General features: G+C 40.4%; 1 protein-coding gene across 2 annotated transcripts in view; it reads right to left on the reverse strand.

Moving 5' to 3' along the window:
- ARHGEF6 (Rac/Cdc42 guanine nucleotide exchange factor 6) overlaps window positions 1-8,959 on the reverse strand; it is a 164,139-nt gene extending 155,180 nt beyond the window's left edge. Inside the window, exons 1-2 of one of the 2 annotated variants that reach the window (XM_037157059.2) lie at window positions 8,583-8,959; window positions 7,271-7,354 (exon numbers count right to left, since the gene is read on the reverse strand). In XM_037157059.2, coding sequence (XP_037012954.2) covers window positions 7,271-7,354; window positions 8,583-8,747 — 249 coding nt within the window. In that variant the 5' untranslated portion in view covers window positions 8,748-8,959. The remainder of the gene's footprint in view (window positions 1-7,270; window positions 7,355-8,582) is intronic. The other variant, XM_037157058.2, reaches the window with a different exon arrangement.
- Window positions 8,960-15,194: the final 6,235 nt, after the last annotated feature.

Here is a 15,194-nt window from a genome sequence, read left to right on the forward strand (position 1 = left end):
GGGAGACAGCCGGGCCCGGGGCTGCGTGTTGACTGAGGTCGCGCATTTGTGCGAGGGTGGACAGGCGAGGGAGTGGGCGGTTGGACCAGGCCGGCAGGTCCCCATGGCAAGCGGCAGTGGAGAGCGCCGCCATTTCCCTGCTCTGACCCCACCTCCACATACAGCGTCATAACCCAGCGACTCTGAGCGGCCTGGCCCAGGTGAACCACCTAAGGCACTGCTCCTCCTCCTCCACACCCTGCTGTGAGAAGCGGCAGAGGGGGTCTCCATTTCCCCGCTCGGGCCACGCCCCCACATACAGCGTCACAACCCAGCGACCTGGGAATCCAAGGCGCCGCTTCTTAAAGGGCCCGAACAGACCAAGAATGGCGCAGGAGGATCTCAGAGCCCCAGAGCCAATAAATCTAAGCGATGAAGAAATAGCAAAACTCAAAGACGCAGAGTTTAAAACATTGGTGATCAGGATCCTCACAGAACTGGTTGATTATACCGACAAATTAGACAAATATATGAAGGCGAAACTAATTGAAATGAATGGAATTGCACAGGACACCAATAGCAATGAAAAGGAAACTGGGACTCAAATCAATGGAGTGGACCAGAAGAAACCAAATAATGGCCAAACAGAAAAGAGTCAAGAAGCAAGAATTCAAAGAAATGAGGAGAGTCTTAGGAACCTCCAGGACATCTTTAAACGCTCCAACATCCGAATTATAGGGGTACCAGAAGGGGGAAAGGAACAGCCACCAGTGGAAAACTTATTTGAACAAATAATAAAGGAGAATTTCCCCAATCTGGCAAAGGAAATAGACTTCCAGGAAATCCAGGAAGCTCAGAGAGTACCAAAGAAGTTGGACCCAAGAAGGAACACACCAAGGCACATCATCATTACATTAGCCAAGATTAAAATGAAGGAGAGAATCCTAGAAGCAGCAAGAGCTAAGGGGACAGTCACCTACAAAGGAGTCCCCATCAGACTGTCAGCGGATTTCTCAAAAGAGACCTTACAGGCAAGAAGGGGCTGGAAAGAGGTATTCCAAGTCATGAAATCTAAAGACCTACAACCAAGATTGCTCTATCCAGCAAAACTTTCATTTAAAATGGAAGGACAGATAAGGTGCTTCTCAGATAAGATCAAATTCAAGGAGTTCATCATCACCAAGCCCTTATTATATGAAATGTTAAAGGGACTTATCTAAGAAAAGGAAGTTAAAGAAACATGAACAGTGAAAGGACAACAAACTCACAGTTATTAAGAACCACACCTAAAACGAAAGCAGACTAAAAAGGACAGCTAGATCAGGAGTGGAAACATAGAAATGAAGATCTCAAGGAGGGTTAGCAACAGGGGAGTGGGAGGAGGAGAAGGGGGGAGAAGGTACAGAAAATAAGTAGCATAGACAGTAGATAGAAAATAGATGGGGGGCAAGAATAGCATTGGAAATATAGAATCTAAAGGACTTGAGACACATGGTCATAAACTAAAGGGGGGTGATGGTGGGGATGGGGGGTAGGGTGGAGGGGAATAAAGGGGGAATAGAACAACTGTAACAGCATAATCAATAAAAAAATTTTAAAAAAACTATAAACAATAAAATGGCAATAAATACATATCTATCAACAATTGAATCTCAAAAACAAACTAAGCAAAAAAGAAGAACAGAGACAGAATCATGGATATGGAGAACATTTTGATGGTTGGCTGATGGGAGGGGGGTGTGGAGAAATGAGTGAGGAGATTAAGAAATTCCAATAGGTAGAATTCCAGGCAAGATGGAGGCATAGGTGGAAACCCTTTCGCTTCCTTGCACAACTAAAAGAAGGATAGCAACCAATCTAAGATCAACAAACAACCAAAAGTGCCAGAAAAACAAACTGCATGGAACTCTGACAGCCAAGGAATTAAAGAAAAAGTCAACCAGAACAACCAGACCAGTAAGAACCCACAGCAAGGCAGTGGATGGCTCAGGTGGGGCTGGCTGAAGGCAAATCTGAGACTCAGATTTGACTGTGGACTACAGCAGTTGTTGCAATGGGAGAAACTCCCAATCTCACATGAGAGTTTATTGAAAAGTGGGCTAGAGTCAAGCAGGCAAGCTGCATTGTTCCCTCTTTGGCCCCTCCCCTACAGGCAGTACCACAGCATAGCAAGGAGGATTGCCCAGCCTGGGTGAATAACTAAGGCCCCACTCCCTTACAACTTAACAGGTGCATTGAGACAAAGAATATAGCCAAATAAATGAACAGAGCAAAACCTCAGAAAGAGCTAAACAATGAGGAGATAGCCAACCTATCTGATGGAGAATTTAAAGCCCTGGTAATCAAAATGCTCACAGAACTAATTGAGCTCGGTCAAAAAATGAAGAAACAAATTAAAGATACCCAAAAGGAAATAAAGCAAAATATTCAGGGAACCAACAGTGACAGAAAGGAAACCAGGACTTAAAGCAACAGTTTGGAACATAAGGGAAAAATAAACATCCAACTGGAACAGAATGAAGAAACAAGAATTCAAAAAAGTGAAGAGAGACCTTACAAACCTCTAGGATAAGCTGAAATGTTCAATATCTGAATTATAGGGTGCAAGAAGAACAACATCAGCAAGAAATTGAAAACTTGTTTGAACAAATAATGAAGGAAAACTTCCCCAATCTAGTGAAAAAATAGACTTCCAGAAAGTTCAGGAAGCCCAGAGAGTCCCAAAAAAGAACACACCAAAACACATCATCATTAAGTTAGCCAAGATTAAAGATAAAGAGAGGATCCAAAAGTAGCAACAGAAAAGGAGACAGTTACCAACAAAGGAGTTCCCATTAGACTGTCAACTGATTTCTCAAAGGATACCTTGCAGGCAAGAAGGGGATGGAAAGAAGTATTCAAAGTCATGAAAGGCAAGGACCTACATTTAAGATTGCTCTATCCAGCAAAGCCTTCATTTATAATGGAAGGGTAGATCAAGTGCATCCCAGATAAGGTCAAGTTAAAGGAGTTCATCATCACCAAGCCCTTATTATATGAAATGTTAAAGGAACCTATGTAAGAAAAGAAGTTCAAAAATACGAACAACAAAATGATGACAAATTCACAACTATCAACAAATGAACCTAAAAGAAAAGGAAAACAAAAACTAAGCAAACAACTAGAACAGGAACAGAATCAGAGAAGTGAACATTACATGGAGGGATTTCAGTGGGGAAGGGTAAGGGAGGAATAGGAGGGGAAAGGTACATGGAAGAAGAAACATAATTAGTAGGCATAAAATACATGGGGAGAGATAAAAATGGTATAGGAAACAGAGGACTCAAAGAACTTATAAATACAACCCATGGACATGAACTAAGTGAGGAGAATGCTGGAGGGTTGGGGGATGCAGGGTGGGGGGGATAAAGGGGAAAAATTAGGAAAACTGTAATAGCATAATAAATAAAAATACTTAAAAATAAAAAATACAACAAATGTTGGAGAGGGTGTGGGGAAAAGGGGACCTTAGTTCACTGTTGGTGGGATTGTAGACTGGTACAACCATTATGGAAAACAGTATGGAATTTTCTCAGAAAAATAAAAATTGACCTGCCTTTTGACCCAGCAATTCCACTGCTAGGATTATACCCCAAGAATCCTAAAACATCAATTTCAAAGAACCTATGCACCACAATGTTCATAGCAGCACAATTTACAATAGCCAAGAGTTGGAAGCAACCTAGGTGCCCATCAGTAAATGAATGGATCCAAAAATTGTGGTACATATACACCATGGAATTTTATGCAGCAGAGAGAAAGAAGGAACTACTACCTTTTGCAACAACATGGATGGAACTGGAAAGCATTATGCTGAGTGAAATAGGCCAGGCATTGAAGGACAAATACCATATGATCTCACCTTTGACAGGAAGCTAAAGAATAAAACAAACAAGCAAACAGAATAAAAACAAAGACGCTGAAATAGAGAACAAGTGGGCAGCGACCAGAGGGGAGAGAGGGAAGGGAACTTAAGGGGGAAAAAGGGGGGAGGGATTTTGAGGAACAAGTATGAAAGACACAGAGATGAGGACTGGGGGGGGGGGAATGGGAGGGAGGGGGGAGACCAGGCGGGGGGGGGGAAGAGAAAAAAAAATGTACTTGAAAAGTAACTAAATAAAATTTAAAAAAAATTTTTAAAAAGAAATTTTACTAAGTAGTTACAGAATAGACATGGAGATGTACAGTACCATTTAGGAAATGGAGTAGCCAAAGAACTTATATGCATGACCTATGGACATGAACAATGGTGGGGGGATTCCCTGAGGGAGTAAGGGGGTGCAAAGGGGGAAAATTGGGACAACTGTAATAATATAATCCATATAATATGATAAAAATAAGTTAATTTTTTTAATTTGCAAAGATTTTAGGCCTGTCTAGGATCTCGAGACTGTGTGGTCAGTATTCTTGGTTGCTGGGTGAACACTTGCTCAGTTTTCAGTCTCATGTATTTATTTTATTCGACTTCCCTTGGTGTTCTAGAAGTGCCTCAATATGGCTCTTACATATCCTTTAAAGGCATAATTTTGCATACAGTACTGCCTAGTGATAACAGTAACATTGAACAGTTATTATGTATGCCTTATGTACAGTGATATATTAAGTGCCTTAGATGTATTTTCTCATTGGATAACTAAAACAGTCCTATGCAATAGATATTATTAATGTTTGCATTATACAAATGAAGAAGCTGGAGCTTAAAGAGACCAAGTAACTGTCTTGTTCATCACTCTATTTCCAGTGCACAGGATAGTACCTTGTTCATAATAGAGACCCCTCCCCCCAAAATAAACAAATGAATAATTGATTTAGAGAGAAAATTCTGGGAAGACTGGGAAGCACTAGGAATCCTTTTTCCCACATAGATGGCAATTGTACTGGCAGAACTGTCTGATGTAACTATTAAGAGTGCTGGAGTCTATTCAAAGTTAATTTAGTCTATTTTCTTTTTTAGCACTGTAGCAGCTACCAATTACCCACTCTTCCCAACTCCCTGTCAGGAAGCTGCACATGCATTCCAAGAGCAGTTTAAAGAAGCCAGAATAAGCAGTAATACCTCAGCACCTCCCCCCATCTACTTCCAAAAAGAGGCCAAGTAACTTTTCCCAGAGTCACATAGTCATTAACTGACCAAGCCAAGACTCTGGCTCAGGTCAAACTGGAGAATGTATGTGTTTAAACATGATTCCAGTTATGCCTTATTCATATAAGGTTCAAGCCAGCCTGAATTATCAAAAAGAGCTAAAAACATTACAAATGCCTTCATTAAAAAAATGAAAATTATGATATACTTTTTAGAAATACTTCTATTCAAAGTAGATAAAAATATTTTAGCCCTGGCTGGCATAGCTCAGTGGATTGAGCGCGGGCCTGTGAACCAGAGTATCGCAGTTCGATTCCCAGTCAGGGCACATGCCTGGGTTGCAGGCCAGTTCCCAGCAGGGGACTCATGAGAGGCAACCATACATTGATATTTCTCTCCCACTCTTTCTCCTTCCCTTCCCCTCTCTCGAAAAATAAATAAATAAAATATTTTAAAAAATATTTTAAGCCTTAGTACTTAAAGAAGTAAGCATTACTTATCAGAAAAATCCACTTGTGTGAAACAACTCATTCTCCAGCATTGCCAAATCCAAAAGGCGTTTCCGTACTATCTAATACTCTCAGAACTGCAAAGCAGCTCAGTACACCTTCTGGCAGTTTCAGAGTACAGAAGTCTTTGGCAACTTCACCATGTTTTCATTTGACTAGTAAAAATGAAAATACCATGATATATTCCATGGTAACCATCATTCTATAAGGGATATAGAGTGGGCTCAGGCCTTACCTACCTCAAAAGCCCATGTATACATACACATGTGCCCATATGTGCATGTGTGTGCATATACACACACAGAGAGCTAAAATTGGGCAATAGGGAAACCTGTAATAAAATATTCTGAGGCAAAATATTCTGATGTTATGGGAAATATTCTAAAGCAAGCAATGTTTATGTGGGGGCAAAGCTACTTGTACTACTATTAATAATAATAGCTAACACTTGGAGAATACTATGTGTCATGCCTTTTTCAATGAACATGTATTCATTGAAATCTCATACCAATCCTATGAGATAGGTGCTGTTATTATTCCCACTTTACAGCTAGGGAGAATGAGGCATAGAGGCATTGTTAAGTAACATGTCGAAGATCACAAAGCTACTAGTCAGAGGGAACTGCAATTTGAACCCAGCCAGTCTAATGTCAGAGTCCATGTTCAAACTACTATTAATACTTCTCCTCAAAAGATACTACTAATGTGTGTCTACACTTCTTATGTCCCTGATTCTGTACTGGTCACTCCACATACATTATCTTATAGATTTTTTTTTTTGAGGTTGGAGTTCTTTTTTTTTTAAAGATTTTATTTACTTATCTTTAGAGGGGAAGGAGAAGGGGAGAGAAACATCAATGTATGGTTGCCTCTAGTGCATCCCCTGCTGGGAACCGGCCTGCAACCCAGGCATGTGCCCTGACTGGGAATTGAACCACGATCCTCTGGTTTGCAGGCCTGCACTCAATCCACTGAGCTACACCAGCCAGGGCTGAGGTTGGAGTTCTTAATTCTAAATTATTATGCAGCATCTCATTAGATCTTTAAAACAACCCCATGAGGTACCTATTATTGTGCCCATAAAAACACTGAGTCACAGAGAAGTTAAGTAAATTTGCACACAGGCGAAAATACCAACTGTGCTTCGGTAAATCCCCTATATGTACAGTAAGGATTCATATCATTAAAATAATGTAACATAAATTTAATATACAATTTCTACCTCAGTACCAGGTTCTCTCAGCTTTTCAAAGCCCTTGTTCTAAAGTGTTGTTAATGGGGAAAAGTAACAATAGGCTTTCCTCTCTTCCCAACTCAAGTGGAATGCAGTGAACTTCTACAGCTGCCATTGGCCCACTTTTGGTTCCCCTTAGTAGAAAAGCACACCACAAAAGTTCTATCACCATAAGCCTGCTTTCAGGGCTTGGATGCTCTATCTGAAAGATACCATGTTTTGAGTTTTGTTCTGTTTTGAAAATGCTTCCTGGAAAAGCCAAACTAGGAAGCTTCCACTGGAGCCACCAATCTCAACCATGGTTTCTGTAAAATGTTTTTTTCTGTTTAACGGAGAAAATAAACCAAGGATTTTTACTACAACACCATATTCACTAGCAGAGTAAAAAACCAATGATAACAAGGAAGGCAATCTGGGTGGGCTTACCTCCACTTGAAGGGTTGCAGATCCTTTCAGGAAGTAATTGATGTTGTTGATGCAGTCAGCTTCTGTTTGGGGCTCCAAACAGTACTAGAGAAATATAGTCAAATGTCACTTGGAATCTGTCATCCCATACTGAGTGTACTATATATGCCATTCACTAACAACTACATAGACAGGTGTTTTAAGGCAGGGAGCAACACTGCTGTCAATCCAGGAAGAGAAATAACCACTAAAGGAAGTGATGCAAAAATCTAAACGGTTAGTCTTTATTTCAAATGTCACCAAACCTTAGTCTCAAGCCATCTCTACTTATAGAATTTCTCTCTCTCTCTCTCTCTCTCTTTTTTTTTTTCTTGCCTAAGCGTGGTGATAGCAAATCAGAGAAACACAGACAGTTTTTTGAGCTTGGTTTTGCTTTCAACTTACTTCCTTGCTCCCTCCTCTTCGTGATAACTTATTCAAGTATATTTCCTCTTTGTTGTTCTCTGCATTTTATCGCAATTATCTACCTTTTACCACCCTTTTCTCACTGATTTTCAAGTTTAAGAAATTATAAGTAAATCAATTTCTTTGATAAAAATACAAACTGTTTAAGAAGGCAAAACAACTGTGCTCACAGACACATTGCCTGCTGACCTTAAGAATATGGGTATAGGACTCTAATTTTAAACTGACTTGAAGTGTCTGCTTTAGAAATTATCCATCTTTGTGATCATGGGTTTCCAACACTAAAAATTTTTGATTTTTAAAAGAGAATAAAAGTAGTTTCACTTTGAACACATGTTGCATTTGAAATATATTTGGTTTTTATTCTTTTAACAAACTTATGTGACATTTGTGGTTATTTCTCCTAGTTGCTAAATAGCCTCTCTTTCAATGGATATTTTATTTGTTTGAGAAAATCTACATTGATTTTAGTCAAGCTGTCACTGAACATTATCAACATCTGTTATAAATCATCCCATTACTGCACAGACTCATATATACCTCAAATTCAAAACATGTCCTTGGTACACAAAGAGGTGTAATACTTATCTCTATGAAAGTGCAAGCTTGTGATATAGGTATTCTCCTTGCTCCTGGTATCCATGTTGTAACAGGTTTTATAATACTAATAGTTGGTGGCAAATTACTAAAAGATAATGTTTCATTTTCTGACTTTTTCAAAGTATAAAAACAGTAAGAAAGAATACTTAACTTTCAGAAGGAAATTAAAGTAGGAGAGTCCTAAGAAAAGGGCAATAGAAAATCTCGAGAGTTACATTATTGCTCTCTCGTCATAAGCACTCCCGAAGATACTGCAAATGTTTCTTACCTTTTCTACAGAACCAGGCCTCAGTCTGTTGATCAGTTTACACAGCACTACCCCATTTTTCAGTGAAGACTTCAAGAACTCCTCTGGATCACAGATGGTCTTTTTGGGGGAATCTAAAACTCCCAAGGATATAAGCCATGTCACGATTTGCTCTTCTGGATTCATTACTGAGGACTTTATGCTCCAAACAGCTTTCTGGGGCAGCTGCAAGGACTAAGCCACATCCGCGATTGCATCTGCTGTTGTCTTCCTTTTTATGAGTTCTCTTCTGGTACTTGCAGAGCAAAGCTTTAAAACAACTTTTCTGAGACAATGGTGGAACCCACTAAAATTACGGGATTTCAAAGCCACAGAGATCACACTCAAAGATGTGGAAAGAGAATGAATGTAAAAACCTGGATAATACTTTTTTTTTCAAAACCTGCAAAACAGATTCATTAGAATAAAAAAGAAGAAATGTACACACACACAACAGTGCAAGAAGCTGTAAGGGAAGGAAGTGAGGAGGATACTGGGGAGGGAGGAGAAAGAAGGAAGCAAGTGCTCTTGGAAAACAGAGGTGAGCTAGTACTTCAGCCAACCTTGGAAATGAAACTGTTGGGTCAGTCTGGGAAAATGCTGTCAATAAATACTTTATCCTGAGTGAAAATCTAGCTTCTGTCAGGAGGAAAATGACAAACGTCTGTTATGTTAGCCAGGTCCGAGCCTCGTGGGGAGTTATACCAGCACAACGTGGCTCAAACAAGGTAGGCTCAGAAAATTCTTCTATGAAATGACCAGATGTCCTCAAAGTGTCTCACAGAGATGGTGCATCATGATCATTCCTTGCAAAACACTTTGTGTTGCATGGTGACACAGTGCCAAGCAAAGGAAGATTGTGCCTGCTGTCAGCCATCACTGTATATAAGCAGAAGCTAGAAGAATGGCATTTTATTTTGCAGCCAAAAAGCTATGTTTAGGGAAATAGGCTAAGGATAACATCTGACATCCTGTTTATGTGCATTCTTTAGCAATTCTTTTTCTGGACTTGATTCCACTACACAATCCAGCTGCAGTACCCTTAGTAAAGGCTCATACACAGTCACATAAGAGGGTAAAAAACACTTGAAAACAACTTTTTAAAAATATATATTTTATTGATTATGCCATTACAGTTGTCCCATTTACCCCCTTCATTCCCCTCCACCCTGAAAACCCCCTCCCCCCATTCCCCCCCTTTAGTTCATGTCCATGTGTCACAAGTTCTTTAGATTCTACATTTCCCATACTATTCTCGCCTTCCCCCTGTCTATTTTCTATCTACCATCTATGCTACTTATTGTCTGTACCTTCTCCCCCCTTCCCCCCTCCCACTCCCCTGTTGCTAACCCTCCATGTGATCTCCATTTCTATGGTTCTGCTCCTGATCTAGCTGTCCTCTTAGTTTGCTTTTGTTTTAGGAGTGACTGTTAATAACTGTGAGTTTGTTGTCTTTTTACTGTTCATATTGTTCATATTTTCATCTTATTTTTCTTAGATAAGTCCCTTTTTTAATATATTTTATTTATTAATTTATTTTTAGAGAAAGGGCAAGGGGAAGGAGAAAGAGTGGGAGAGAAACATCAATGTGTGGTTGCCTCTCATGCACCCCCTACTTGGGACCTGGCCTGCAACCCAGGCATGTGCCCTGACTGGGGAATCGACCCCGAGACCCTTTGGTTCACAGGGCCATGCTCAATCCACTGAGCTACACCAGCCAGGGCTAGATAAGTCCCTTTAACATTTCATATAATAAGGGCTTGGTGATGATGAACTCCTGGAACTTGACCTTATCTGAGAAGCACTTTATCTGCCCTTCCATTCTAAATGAAAGCTTTGCTGGATAGAACAATCTGGGATGGAGGTCCTTGCCTTTCATGACTTGGAATACTTCTTTACAGCCCCTTCTTGCCTGTAAGGTCTCTTTTGAGAAATCAGCTGACAGTCTGATGAGAACTCCTTAGTAGGTGACTGTCCCCTTATCTCTTGCTGCTTCTAGAAATCTCTCTTCCATTTTAATCTTGGCTAATATAATTATGATGTGCCTTGGTGTGTTCCTTCTTGGGTCCATCTTCTTTGGGACTCTGAGCTTCCTGGAATTCATGCAGGTCTATTTCCTTTGCCAGATTGGGGAAGTTCTCCTTTATTATTTGTTCAAATAAGCCTTCCAATTGTTGCTGTTCCTCTTCCCCTACTGGTACCCCTATAATTTGGATGTTGGAACATTTAAAGATGTCCTGGAGGTTCGTAAGCTTCTCCTCATTTTTTTTTTGAATTCTTGTTTCTTCATTCTTTTCTGTTTGGTCATTTTTATGTTCCTTCTGGTCCACTCCATTGATTTGAGTCCCAGTGTCCTTTCCATCACTATTGGTTCCCTGTGCATTTCTCTTCATTTCAATTAGTTGAGCCTTCATTTGTTCCTCTAATTTGTGACTAAAATCAACCAGTTCTGTGAGCATCCTGATCACTAGTGTTTTGAACTGTGTATCTGATATGTTGGCTATCTCTTGATCACTTAGAAGTATTGGATCTGGGGCTTTGAGCTCTTCTTTTGCTCGAGCCATAATGTTTTGGTCTGTTTGTGCCTGTTATATATGAGGGGCAAAAGCTTAGGTGTTCACCAGGGTGGGTCAACCCCATCGCTGGGTTGTGACTGGGGGCAAGGTCAGAGAGGGGCATGGTGTTTCTTCCTCTCTCTCTCAGATTTTGGTCCCCTCTGCTGCTTCCCACATGCAAATTGGGCCCTTCTGGTGCTGGTTCCCAGGTAGGTGGGCTTGTGTACATTCTAGGACCTTGTGGGTCTCTCCAGCGAACTCTCCTGTGAGGCTGGGAGCCTCTCCCAGCACCTCAACCCCCAAAAGTTTTTTCAGTTGGTGGTTTTAGGCTTTATTGTCTGGTGCTGGGGCCCTGCATTGTATGGTCTGTCTCACTGTCCATTTTTTCACCTGGTTTATCTACGTGTGAATGTGTGACCACAGTCAGCCACCTGCCTTGCACCCTCACTGGGTCTGTCTGTTGCCACCCTGCGCCTGGGATCTGCCAACCACTGCCTGCACACCTGGGTTGGTCTGGCAGCCGCCGCTTTTTTCTGCCATGATACCACTCTACCAGCCACCAACTCCGCCCCTCTTACCACTCTGGATGAATGGTTTGTTTTCAGAGTTTGGTACAGTTCAATTTTCTGTCTGTTTTGATTGTATTTTTGTTTCTAATCTTTGTTGCCATTAATTTTGGTTGTGTGAGGAGGTACAGTATTTCCACCTATGCCTCCATCTTGGCCGGAAGTCCTGAAAACAACTTTTGAGAACAGAAGATCACTTGTCTTCTGTCTACCCTAAAATCTGGAATATTGATGTTTCCCCAACAATAAACACTTTGCATTAAAAATGCTTCTCTAGAAAAAAGACTGGCTTACAAGAACAGATATTTACTTTTTTGAACATTTTAAGAAGCAGGTAAAATAGGCATACTACATGGATATTTATGATAAGGCCAACTTTAACCATATAGCTGCCTCACATTGGCAAATGCATGAAAGTTACCATCACTGCCCATCCTCATACATATGGTCTTTCTAAGCTTCACAATTAAAACAAAAATTTTACAGATGCAGAAGATGAAGTTTATATCTTTAAGTATACTTTATTGATTATGCTACTACAGTTGTTCCATTTTTCTCCCCTTTATTCCCCTCAGTTCTGCACCCTCCTCCCTCCAGCATTTCCTGCCCCCTTAGTTCATGTTCATGGGTCATCCATTTCCTATACTGTTCTTAACATCTTCCTGTCTATTTGGTACCTACCAATTATGCTTCTTATTCCCTGTACCTTTTCCCTTATTCTCCTCCCTTTCCAACCCCACTGATAATACTTCATGTGATCTTTATTTCTGTGATTCTGTTTCTCTTCTAGTTGTTTGCTTAGTTTGTTTTTGTTTTTGTTTTTTTTAGATTCAGTTGTTGATACTTGTGAGTTTTTTTGTCATTCTACTGTTCATAGTTTTGATATTCTTTTTCTTAAATAAGTCCTTTTAACATTTCATATAAGGGCTGGGTGATGATGAACTCTTTTAGCTTTACATTGCCTGGGAAGCACTTTATCTGACCTTTCATTCTAAATGACAGCTTTGCTGGTTAGATATCTAGGCTGTAGGCCCTTACTTTTCATCACTTTGAATACTTCTTGCCAGTCCCTTCTGACCTGCAAAGTTTCTTTTGAGAAATCAGCTGGTAGTCTTAAGGGAATTCCTTCATAGGAAATTATCTGCTTTTCTCTTGCTGTTTTTAAGATTCTTTCTTTATCTTTAACCTTCTGGCATTTTAATTTTGATGTGTCTTGGTGTTGCCCTCTTTGGATCCAACTTGTTTAGGACTCTCTGTGCTTCCTGGATGTGTATGTTTATTTCCTTCACCAAATTAAGGAAGTTGTCTTTCATTATTTTTTCAAATAAGCTTTCAATTTCTTGCTCTTCCTCTTCTCCTTCTGGTATCCCTATGACTCAGATGTTGGCATCTTTGGAGATGTCCCAGAGTCCTGTTACCATCTCCTTTTTTTTTTTAATTCTTGTTTCTTCATTCTGTACTGGTTGACTGTTTACTTCTTCCTTATGTTCCAAATTACTGATTTGAACCCTGGCTTTCTCCCCTTTGCTATTGGTTCCCTGTGTATTTTTTTCTTTATTTCACTCAGTGTAGCCTTCATTTCTTCCCTTATGCTTTCACCATATTCAATGACTTCTCTGAGCATCCTGACCACCAGTGTTTTGAACTCTGCCTTTGAAAGGTTGGTTATCTCCATTTTGCTTAGTTCTTTTTCTGGGGTTTTGTTCTGTTCTTTTATCTGGGCCATATTTCTTCTTCTACTCAATTTGGCAACCTTCCTATGTTTGTTTCTGTGTATTGGGTAGAGCTGCTTTGACTCCATCTTGGTGCACCTGTTATGTTGTAAGGGGTAGAGCCTTAGGTATTCACCAGGGTAGAGCAACCTGCTTCACTACTTTGTGGCACTGTATGTGGGAGAGGAGTATGAGAGGGAATAATGTCATTTGCTCAGCTCTCATCCCATTTCCAGTCACTTCACCCACTTCCTGTATGCAACTGGTACCCTTCTAGCTGTTGCCCTGGTGGTGGTTCCCAGAGCAGGTGTGTTCTAGGACTATGTAGGTTCTTTAAAAAGACTGTAAAATCCAACCCCAACTGGATTTTACAACCAGAAGTTATGAGGCTTTATTTTCCTGGCACTGGAACTCTGGGCTGCACACTCTGGCCTGGGATGACTCACTCCCCAGGTATCCCTCCGGGTTTATATCTGCCACACTTGAATGTGGGATTCTGCTGGCCATTGCCACTGCTGCTTTGCCGCTGCCACCACACCACATCCTCTCTGCCTAGGCTCCCTGTCTCTGCCCCTCCTACCCATGTGGTTGAATATTTCTTCTTTAAATCCTTGGTTATCAGACATTCATACAATTTGATTTTCTGGCAGTTCTAAAAACTTGTATTTTGTTTTGAGATTGGTTGTGATCCTTCTTATGGTTGTGCGAGCAGGTGAAGCATGTTTATCTACACCTCCACCTTGGCTGGAAGTCGCAGAAGCACTAAATTTTAAAAAAAAACTTATTTTTAAGATTTATTTATTTATTTTTAAAGAGGGGAAAAGAGGGAGAAAGAAAGGGGGAGAAACATCAACATGTGGTTGCCTCTCACACAATCCTTACCTGGCCTATAAGCCAGGCATGCATCCTGCAGAGGATTGAATCAGCGAGTCCCTGACTCACAGGTCAGCACTTAATCCACTGAGCCACACCAGCCAGGGTAGAAGCTCTAAATTTTTTTAAATTGTATTTTTTCCATTACCATTTATCCCCCCTATACCCTCTCCCATCTTCACCCCCCCCTCTACCCCTTGCTATCATCACACTGTAGACACAGAATCCTTAACAACACAGCTTTGGGCATCCACTATCAAATAATTAACCTAGATAATTCTTCTACATATTTAAAAAATTTCCCTTTCTTGCCTGTCATAGCACTTAACACACTTTACTATTACTACTTGTTCATCTGTCTCCTCTACCAGAATGTAACCTCTCTAGAGTAAGGGTCTTGTCTGTCTTGTTTAACACTGTTTCCAGAAGAGTGCCTGGCACACAGTAGATGTTAAAAAATGCTGAATGAGCCCTGGATGGTGTGTCTCAGTGGACTGAGTGTTGCCCTGTGAATCAGGGGGTCACCAGTCCAATTCCTGGTCAGGGCACATGCCTGGGTTGTGGTCCAGGTTCCTAGTAGGGGGCACACAAGAGGCAACTACACACTGATGTTTCTCTCCCTCTCTCTTTCTCTCTCTCCCTCCCTTCTCTTCTGTCTAAAAATAAATAAGATCTTTTTAAAAATGCTGAATGAATGAATTAATTAATATGATCTCTCTGGTATAGCAAGGATTATACCTAATTATCTACCTGATTATAACAAGGAATTTTTATTTGTTTTAGTGGCTTAAAACATGTTTCTTGTTATTGATTTTTTATACTTTTTTTAGTTATAATTGACATAATAATCTAAACATATTTAATATGTACAAGTCAATGAATTTTGAT

Source organism: Artibeus jamaicensis, unplaced genomic scaffold (genome assembly GCF_021234435.1).
Source record: "Artibeus jamaicensis isolate MK-2021 breed Jamaican fruit bat unplaced genomic scaffold, CSHL_Jam_final contig_240, whole genome shotgun sequence".
Taxonomy (NCBI): Eukaryota; Metazoa; Chordata; class Mammalia; order Chiroptera; family Phyllostomidae; genus Artibeus; species Artibeus jamaicensis.